This window comes from Typopeltis vanoorti, chromosome 10 (genome assembly GCF_054136105.1).
Source record: "Typopeltis vanoorti isolate ZY-2024b chromosome 10, IOZ_Tvanoo_1.0, whole genome shotgun sequence".
NCBI lineage: Eukaryota > Metazoa > Arthropoda > Arachnida > Uropygi > Thelyphonidae > Typopeltis > Typopeltis vanoorti.
In genome coordinates, this window is record NC_143558.1 from 81,535,001 (window position 1) to 81,546,215 (window position 11,215).

An 11,215-nucleotide genomic window follows, 5' to 3' on the forward strand; every position below is an offset into this window, starting at 1 on the left:
TCCATCTTTTATACTTATCAACTAAACTTTGCAATCCATACATCTACAATCTATCCTCATATGAGTATTTTCATACCCTGCCATATTGCAACTTGGCCAACTGTCTCTGTATCATTACTACTATCTCCTCATCCCTAAGAAATTCAGTCAGCCAACTGTATTTTGAACAACTGTATTCTGAACAGTAGTTCAAAATACAGATCAAAGCCTTAGAGTAATAATTACCTCCATATCACTACTTATAAATGTGTTTTTCAACATCTAAATAATCCTTTTTAACTACTCAGCATACTTCTGAGATATACTCACACATTCAATTCCCTAACCACTGCCACCCTAAACCCTAGCTTCAATTTTTCTTCAGTCCAATTCTATCAACGTAATATGCACAGCATGTAATCTTTCATCCAAATGTGTATAATCCTAACACTTTGCGACATTAAGCTAAGTCATTATTCTTTGTTTATGTCATTGAAATCATCAAAATATTGAAATATTGAAGCATAAATAATGAAATCATCAAAACCTCAATATTACCTCTATTAACTAAGCTCTGCCCAGTTTTGCATCAATAGTAAACTTGATATTCTCCCTCAATCTATTCCCTGTATTATTAATGTACCAATTAAACTGTACATTATAATACAAACATGCAAATTAAATATGGAAAAAGAAAACTGAATAAGCAAACAAATTTCTTACTCTATTCCAAATGATGGTGGAGAGACAGCTGTATAAATTTATGTGGAACAAAAAAAGAAATTAGACAAAAACACCAATTGCTTTAACAAAAGACAGTTTTCAAACCAATTTTAGATACAATAAATATATAAAATTTTATTTTATTTATTCATATGATGATATGACAGTCGTGAGGACTCTTTTATGCAAGCACCATCTCAATCCCCCCCAAATTTTATCCGGGCTCGGGACCAGCATAGCTGACGAATCAGGCCTATGGATGGGTTTTAAGTATTCCTGACTGTAATCCGTGTGTTCATGGGGCCGGTTTGCCTGATTGCGGGAGGAAAACCCCAGATAAACTGGGGAAGAAAAACCCTGCTGTCCACGCCCAAGATCGGCTAACTTGGCTATGTCTGAGAAGGGAGTCAACAAATGGCAGAATCATATCAAAATGATATTAGAAAGATATGCCTGACATCACCCACATTCAAGAAAAATGCATGAACCAGGCTGATTTAAGATGATATGATTACATAAACAGAAAGATAGGTAAGGTTGGCCAAACAGATGTTTGAATGGCAAGGAAAAGGCTCAGAGGAAAATCTAGACAAATTAATGGGGTTAGTGGCATGCTAAAAGTCTGAAATATAAGATTAGAAATATTGTAACCTTGATTAATGTGAAAGAAAATTGTATGGGAATTTAATAATAATATAAATTTAATTAGATGGTACTAAAATAGCATTATGTAACCACTCATAAGGATATAAAGGAATGATCATGTGAAAAACATGTGGCTACTGAGCAGTATAATTATTTGTAGCATTAATCACATAAAAAAAATACAACAGTGCATTAATATCAAAGATGCTGATTCTATTCTTATAGTTTGATGAAATGGGTGATATGAACAAAATTCAGAAAATTTCATTAAAGACCCTAATTTGTTGGCTGGTATCTGGCAACTATGCTTTTGGAATGAGCAAGATAGTATTCATCTATCTTCTTGTATGAAGTATGCAAAATCTGAATTGAGCTATCACCAAAAATAAATGTCGTTTACATTAAAATCGTGGTTTAGCTCATCTGATAAATATTTTTTTTTTTTAAATTACATATTAACAAGACTGTTTGTGCATATACTGAGAATGAAAATATTGTTAAAAGTCAAAAAGAAATTTAGCAATGTGATGTTAAATTCCAAGATCTAAGAATCAAAAGTTAAGAAGAGCCAGTTAGATGACAATTTTTACCTTATTGTCAGAAACCTGAAAGAATCTGAACTATTTTGTTTTGAAGGTACTTAACTACTCATTTCTGATTTGTTGTTTCTCCATATTTGTATCTAAACAGTGCAGTGTAGTCAAATTCCAAGTAGAAACAAGCAAACAAATATAGAATCTGGAATTTTTAGTGTCAAATTCTTCAAGCATATGCTATTTCTGTAAATGTGTAGTGCTTATTTGTTTGTTCTGTTTTCGGAAAGAAATAAAATGAACTGAAATATGTTATTCCCTGTCAATTTAATGCTGTTATGGTACAATAACGTATGACAGGACCTGTATTTTGGAAGTGGAACTTCCAAAATACAGGTCAATATAGTCAAGTGAAGCCTACGAATCTGTCGAACAGTATAGGGTGCAAAACAATAAACTAATAACGGAATGCATATCGAAAGAGGCACGTTACCATTATACTTCAGAAAGGTTATTCTCAATGAATTCAAAAGCAATATAAAAATAATTCTAAGGCGAGAGAATACAATATGCTGCTGCACTCAGAACTCTTTCAGGTGTCACACATTATCTCATCTAGTTTCTAAATTACATACAAAAGAATTAATGAACAACAAAGCGTTTCATTTCTCGTTTGGCCCAAAGACTTACTATTATATTATACCTAGAAACATATTCATTCAGTGTTGTATTTCTACACACACCTGAGTCCGTATACCAACTGGCCGCATGCGTAGCGCGTCGCACAGACCTTTGGGCACACATAGCGGTTCCAATCTTGTCGAACACCAGGTGTAACAAAAGCTTAAAAATTGTTCTAAATTTACAGTGACAACAAAATTCTTGAACCGAACTTTATCTTCTCTCTGATAAAATTTGAAAATCACACTTCTTAGATAGCCAATAATCTAAAGTGCTGCCCCCTTTACAAAGGTTATGTCTATGTAAACGTACACATCCCCATTCAGAGCAGAGAAATGGAAGATGTTTCTGAAATAGTCGTAGAAGGAACATAATGATGAGTTAAATGAACTACTACATATTTTACAGATCATCTTTAAATGATATCACACCCCAATGTGAAAGAATATTCTTAGATTTTTTTCTAATTTTCAGATTAGAAACACAGTACTTAACATGATTTTAGAAACATTGAAATTACTTGAAAAAAAGGACTCAAAATATAACAAAATCCAGTTCGTGATTTATTTAACGATTTCAAAATATGCTAAAAAAAAAAAACAAATCAGCTAACGCCTTTTTATTCCCGTATATACGGGAGTAGGCGAGGCCATTTAGCCCTATCTAACTTTTTGGAGACTGAGTGGGCAGTTCAATCTCCACTGGTACCCAATCAGAGACAGATGGCCCAAGGCTATCACTAATTAAGCAGTACGCAGTGAAGAGAGACGGCTCAAATGTGCCGCCATCTCGTGGTTCCTAACCCTAACACAATATATTTAATGTCTGAAATAATGTGGGTTCTACGGTCGATTTTCTTGAGTTTACAGGACGAAAAACCCGAGTTTCCGGGAGGAAAAACCTGCTTGCCCGTGCCAGAGATCGACTAACTCGGGAACAGGTCGAAAAAAGGCTTAGAAAAATTTCCTCTAGTCGCCGACTAGACTCGAAACCAAGACTTCCTTCGTGCGGCCAAGCGCGGTGGTGTGCAAACGCCACATCCACTGAGCTACACAGGCTCTCAAAATATGCTAATATAAATATTATTATAAGCATATAAAAGGAAGCGAAATAAGAAATAAATGTTTCGGTTTATTTATTTATTGACAAAATATCCTGAATTTAAGTTTATTTCCCGCTTAAAAAATAAAATAAAATCTATGAGAGACTGTTGGTATTGGTATAGTGTTTGGATAGCCGGGAACGAATTGTAGTTGATATCTGCAAGCTTCCATAGCCCTTTTGGAAAAACACCAGTACGAAAATGTTCCTTCTTTCGATTGAAAAATCCTCGTCGTGATGAGAATAATCTTTTATATATATAAGAGCCTGTGTAGCTCAGTGGATGTGGCGTTTGCCAACCACGGCGCTTGGCCGCACGAAGGAAGACTTGATTTCGAGTCTAGTCGGCGACTAGAGGAAATTTTTCTAAGCTTTTTTCGACCGGTTCCCGAGTTAGTCGATCTCTGGCACGGGCAAGGAGGTTTTTCTTCCCGGAAACTCGGGTTTTTCGTCCTGTAAACTCAAGAAAATCGACCGTAGAACCCACATTATTTCAGACATTAAATATATTGTGTTAGGGTTAGGGACCACGAGATGGTGGCACATTTGAGCCGTCTCTCTTCACTGAGTACCGCTTAATTAGTGATAGCCTTGGGCCATCTATCTCTGATTGGTACCAGTGGAGATTGAACTGCCCACTCAGTCTCCAAAATTTAGATAGGGCTAAATGGCCTCACCTACTCCCCGTATACGGGAATAAAAAGGCGTTAGCTGATTTTTGTATATATATATATATATATATATATATTCTCTCTTCAATTGAAGGTAAATTAGCCGATCTCATATGGCGGTAGCGGGGTTTTTCTCCCGCATACAGCAAATCGGTGTTCAGAACACACGCAATTTACAGACAAAGAATATTTATGGTGATATTGACTGATGAGAGTATAGAGATAGATGAAATTGAGGTGCTTAATATATTAAAGAGCCTTAATACTAACACTGCCATTGGGTTAGATGGCATATCGGCCCATGTGTGTTACGAGAATGTGCAAGAGAATTAGCAACTCCTCTAACCAGGATGTTTAATTTAAGCCTCAGTTCTGGTAAAGTGCCAATAGAGTGGAAAGAGGGGAAAAAAGTTCCATTGCACAAGGGAGGCTCTAAGACTGATGTTGCAAATTATAGACCAATCAATATATCTGGAGTGGTGGTTAAGATTTTGGAGAAATTAGTTAAAATTAGAATTCAGGACTGGGTGGACAGCAATATGATACTTTATAAGGGTCAACATGGTTTTGTGAAGGGTAGGTCTTGCCTAAGTAATTTGCTTAAGTTCTATAATAAAGTAACAGTGGAGTTGGATAAAGGAAATCCTTACTCAGTGATACTGCTAGACTTTGCAAAGGTTTTTGAAAGGATTCCACATGGAACTGTGTTACATAAATTAAAGCAAATGGGTTTGGATCCGAAGATGGTGATTTGGATTAAAGGATGGCTGGCGGACAGATATGAAAGAGTGGTTTACGGAGGAGCTGAGTCCAGGAAAAGGCAAGTGACTAGTGGTGTACCTCAGGGCTCAGTTCTTGGTCCTCTATTGTTTAATTTGTACATCAGTGATATTGGAAATACCTTGAATGGAAATATCCACTTGTTTGCTGATGATGCAAAATTGGGAAGAGCGATAATCAATTCAAATGATGTGGATATTTTACAGGATGACTTAAATAGGCTGAAGGTATGGACTGAGGTAAATGGCTGTCAGTTCAACGTGGCTAAGTGTAAGGTGATGCACTTCGGGAGGATGCCATCGCATACTATTTACTATATTAACGGAACTGAACTGCAGGAAGTTGATGAGACAAGAGACTTGGGAGTTATTGTGGACAGAGAACTTAAGTTTAAAGGGCATATTGCTAAGATTGCCAAAACATCACATCAAATTACATGGTTGTTGAGGAACACACTAACAAGCAGGGATAGGGAAGTTATTGTTCCACTTTATAAGGCATTAATAAGGCGGCATTTGGACTATTGTGCACAGATCTGGTCGCCAGGATTTCTTGGTGATGCGGAAGTGGTAGAGAGGATTCAGAGGCGGGTTACAAAGATTGTTGCAGGTCTGTGGGATGTTCCCTATGTGGATAGATTGATGATCTGTGGGCTCCAAAAACTAGCTGATAGACGTAGGAGAGGAGATATGATAGAGGTATTTAAATTGTTAAAGGGATTTTACAGGATTGATACTGATGATATTCTTAAGACCAATGCAGGATGTGAGAGAACGAGGGGCCATCCCTGGAGATTGTGTAAGAGTGTGGTTAACAAGGATGTTAGGACTAGATTTTTTACTTGGAGGGTTGTGAATGGGTGGAATGCTTTGCCAGAACTGGTTGTGAATGCTTCAACTGTGAATGAATTTAAGGAGAGGTATGACAGGTACTGTGTAAATAATGGTTAGTGTGTCAATGTCGGGTCTCCCGCGATGAGTCTTTTGACTCCATGGAGACACCGTTAAAATAATAATAATAATAATAAAAGCATATATAGTGGAACTATTTTAATATTATAATATTTATTTATTTATTTATTTATTCATATGGAGTGTTCTCCCCGTCCCTATTGGGGCGATTTGAGCCCCTCATGGGGATTAAGTATTTATGGCTATAGATCTGTGTGTTCATGGGGCCGGTTTGCCTGCTTGCGGGATGAAAAACCCTGATAAACTGGAGAAAAAACCCTGCTGTCCACGCCCAAGACCAGCAAACTCGGCTATGGCTGGGTAAGTTCCTTAAGCTCCTCACGTTGGTGACGAGAATCATACCCAGGACACTCCTTCCCCAGACATATGGTTGCAAGGCACATAGCCACTAGGCTAACCACGCGGACATATTATAAGATGATCTTATATTATAGGCACTTTGTGCATATAGCTGAATCAGTATAGACGAAGTCCTTTAGTCGGAAAGACCTGGGTTCGATTTCTCACGTCAGTGACGTGAGAAATCTTTATCTGGTCTCTTTCGATTGAAGGAGAGTTAGCTGGTCTCATACGTTGGTAGGGTGTTTTTTCGACAGGAAACTTGGATTTTTCTTCCCCCAGAACAGGCAAACTGGTCCCATGAACACACATGGATTACAGTCATGAATATGTAGCAGCCATATGCCGGTCCTGAGCCTGGATAAAAAATTGGAGAGAGCAATGCTGAACTACCCTGTAAAAATCTCACTAGGAGTACTTTGTGGGCAATGCCTAAAAAAGTCACCTACGGTCAGAAACGACTGAAAGGGAAAATCAGATCAGATGTCTGTGCATAGCACATTAGTGTAAATCAATGGTCACAAATGCTTCACAGACTATAATTAAATGAACTAGAGGTATATGATGTTTTGAGTGGACTCAGATGATGTGAAAGAATGGTGGAAGTCAAAGACTTGCAAGATAAAAAAATTTAAAGGATAACATATAAAGGAAAATATTGCTACTACATGAAAACGTATCTGACAGGTATGTTTCAAATTACAACTTATTCTCGATATCTGAAGTTATGGCTAAAGCACTTGGGGAGATTGATAAGAAATAACATTAGATCGACAGATACAAGATTTTGTTGGATTGTCTGCACTGATGTATATGTCAGTTATAATTCCAGTTTTTACTAATCTGCTACATTTTACTGCAAGGTGATAAATATGCTATATAAAGGGGGAAAGAGGCACTATATGATGATGATATCCTCGAACTTTTCAAGAAAAGGAATTAGAGAGAATGCTGAATTTGCAATTTTCATAAAATCTGCCGACAGGCATCATAGTACATTAAATGAATAGATATGAGTTGTGTGTGCCAACATATCAAGCAATTCGATCGTGACACATATTGTACAGACCAAGAGTTCGGGATAATTTTTGAATGAATCATTAAACTGCTTTTTCAGTATAGAGTAGTGTCCATGAGATGCAGCCATACCCATTTGCTTGCGTATTGTCTATGGTCGCTTTTGCTCAACATGTATAGATGTAGCAGTAACCGTATGTTAACTCTCCTTTCCCCGCGCTGCTCCCGATGATACTCGCAATAACAATGCTAACTTGACAGTGTTTTAAATGTCTCGAGGGTTTCTTACTGTCGAATATCACGAGTTTACGACGGTTAATATTGATACGTATTTGTTTATATTCAAATTCGATAGCTTGGAAAAAACATTTACAAAGAAGTGAAAAGACATTTGTCTAAGAGGAAAAACATAAAACCTTGATGCAAATCAGCCTTACCTGAAGAACAGTTGCAATAGATGTTGATTATTGGGAATACTAGCTCTGAACCCCCATTTAATCGTAATTATGTCTCATAAAAACGATATCCATATTTCGTCCTCAATTTTTCAAAAATATTTTGCCCTCTATTTTTTTTTAAATAATATTGTGTAAATTTTGTTTTTTCTATCTCATCAAAGATTTGTCCTCCTAGCCCGCGAAACGTAATATATTTATTATCCGGCCCTTCTCAGAAACGTTTGCCGACCGCCCCGGCTTATGAATTACGAGTGTTCAAAAAAGGAAGTAATTTCTATTTTTTTTATTCGGATTCTGTTTATCATATTTAAACCAAGTCACATTCCTTATGAAAACTGTGTTGCACACCCTCTTTCATTCGATATATACCTCTGGTCCGATGAACAAAGGTAGACGAACGACAAAAAGTTGCTTCTGTATATTTCAAACTGGTAGAATGAAGGTAGGTTGACAAGCTTGTTTGTTTGCAGGTGTTAAAGGAAAGTGAAAGAATGGTAGAATCCAAATTATAGATGATGTAAAAGATAGAGAGATATAGTTATAGGGAGAGTTGTAAACATTTAAGTCTTTTAAGAAGATCCACATAAACTTCTAGCTTCGATCAATAACAAAGTTTGATATTTTAATGTTAATAAGCGCAGAGTGTTATTCTTTGGAGTGGAACGATGGTGCACTGTATTTAAGGAAGAGCACTCCATGAGGTGGACGAGATTTAGATTTAAGGCAACTGTAGATACAGCACAGTTCTAAATCACAGTGCAAATATTGCAAAGACTATTCAAGTGATTTCTGTTATGGGGAGGACAGTGACAACAGAGCTAAGAAGGTAAATGTCTCTACAAAACCTTGATCAGAACAAATGCAGACTATTGTTTGTACATTTGTTCATATGGTGTCCATTGTGATTAGGACAAAATCGATAGCTTTTGGTGATTAATGGTTATGGAAGTTACAATAATTGCAAAGTTTTATTGCATTTTCCCCCTTTGAAATGTAAATTACAGAGTTTAGTTTTTAAGAAGAAAAGCGAAGTATGATAAAGAATTTTTTAATGTAATCGGATTTAACAGGAATGATATAAGAAGAAGCCACCATCTCGCAGGTTAAAGGTAAATAAGGGATTTGAAGGCCTGTGCATTGTATTCCTTGGGAAATGTATTGAGCATTTAATGACATATACAACGCTGTTAGAAGATGCCAAAGAGGCTGCGTTTCCACGAAATTTGATAATGTCAATATTAATAATATTATTATTTAAAAATCCTACCGCCTATAATTCCAAACACAATGACAGTAATCCTTTATCAATAAATAACTTTTTGAAGACTATTTGGTAGCTAGTCTCCATTCTTCAGCTTTAGCAATTTGAGTTTATACTATTGATAACACAAAGCTTTAGTATAGAGAATAATGATGTTTAAAGATGATTAACACTAGCTTTTGACCTTAAACCCTATAAGCATTAAACGAGTGTTCGTGTTTAGGATCAGAAGGTTTAGGACGTTTGATAGATTTTGAGAGTTTTAGGAAGAGAACCCCTACTTTTACATCACATATGCAAACGCGAAAATCAGCTGAAGAAAGAAAACGTTCCTCTAGATGGCGATTAGAATTGAATCTATGATGGTGTTCCTTCTGGTATCTTACTGCAACAGAAGCAAACATTGTTTCCATAGGACTCTGAGAGCACACTGTTATGTATTGCTCGAAATCAATAACAGAAATGAATCAGCTGGTATACATTTCTGCTGTTATTAAAGAACTTGGCTATGGAACAAAAAAAGATGAATAAACCAATAAAGGACCCACAAAGTGGAAATCAAATATGAAAAAAAGTATTTCATTTGAAATATCACCACTTTACACATCTGAAATAAGAAAAGAACAAAATGCCGTTTATGTTAAAGATGCCAAGCTATTTTAAACCTGGTTTTAACTCCATTTCCCAGGTTTAAAATAGCTTGGCATCTTTAACATATATTATACCCAAGGTAAAAAACTTCCTACAAAATGCCGTTTGTTAAGCGATAAAACCTTGAAATACACCTGCCAGTTTATCACCATAATAGTAATAGAAGAGAATAGAATAAGTTTATGGTCATTCATGTATACATATATAGGGTATTTTCAAATATATAATTCAGATTAAGTACAAATATATAAACATATATAAAATATAATATGAATGCTGCATTATTTTGCAATTTCACTAATGTATTTACAATGCTATATTTACAATATATAAAAAAAATATTTTTTATAATAAGGAAATATTTTTAGAATAAGTATGTTGATTTCTAAAATGTTTACACAATTACAATAATCATCTTTAGTGACATTCCAACTTGAAATTTTTACAAAATTCAGCACATTGTGCTGCATATGTGATTTTTTTTTCTACATTGCATTTGAATTAAAATTTTGATCATAATAATTTTTCCATCTATATTTACAACACGTGTTCTTCTAATATTAACAATGAAGATTGCACAGAATTTTTGAATAATGGATAATGATAATATGATAATGTCTTAGATAAATTACATACATATATTGAGTACAGAATGCTAGGAAAATGTCTTATTTAAATTATATAAATAATGATATTAACAATGTGTTTTACATCTTTTTTCACATTCATCTTTACAATGATTCATTTAAATTTACAATGATTCATTTTTTATTAAATTTTTTATAATATTTACTTATTTCTTTGGGTGGCTTCTTCCTCGAATCTTTGCAGAGCTTATTTGAATAATATTATCAGAATTTTCATTATTGTTATACACCTTACTGACTGTTTTTGTTTAGGAAAAAACACAAAAAAGAAGAAATGGTCGTATTAAAGGGAAAAAACAATATTTTAATGAAATTTTGCTAATAGTTTTATTTTAATAAAAACACAAAAACTGAATTCAACTTATTTTTGGTCAAAATTTAAAAAGAAATAAAAATTTTAAACTTGTATTACTATCCACGATTTTGAGTCTGCTTGAAATAATTATAACTAGTTGCTAAAGCCTTCAAGCACCGTTCACTATAAAGAGAAAATCTGTTACTGTTTTCTAAAATATTTCATCTAGGCATGCTTCGGATCTGATCTCTCATACCGAATGTTTGAGTCTCCATGATCTTTCAATAATATAACGCAAAATTGAATTTTTTTTATATAGCAAACGGAAATCAGTGAAGAATCTTCCCTTAACTCTGTTCAGGAAATTAGTTCAAGCAAATGGTAAAACACATGTCAAGATTTGCTAAACTCGAACTCTAGAAAATATACTCTAGAAATTATTATTATTTTTTTTAATAAAAAT

General features: G+C 34.9%; 1 protein-coding gene across 2 annotated transcripts in view; it reads right to left on the reverse strand.

Moving 5' to 3' along the window:
• LOC150102540 (protein MEMO1-like) overlaps positions 1-2,909 on the reverse strand; it is a 128,178-nt gene extending 125,269 nt beyond the window's left edge. The window contains exon 1 of one of the 2 annotated variants that reach the window (XM_090398915.1): positions 2,624-2,909. In XM_090398915.1, the coding sequence (XP_090255041.1) occupies positions 2,624-2,684 (61 nt within the window). In that variant the 5' untranslated portion in view covers positions 2,685-2,909. The other variant, XM_090398916.1, reaches the window with a different exon arrangement.
• Between the last annotated feature and the right edge of the window lie 8,306 nt (positions 2,910-11,215).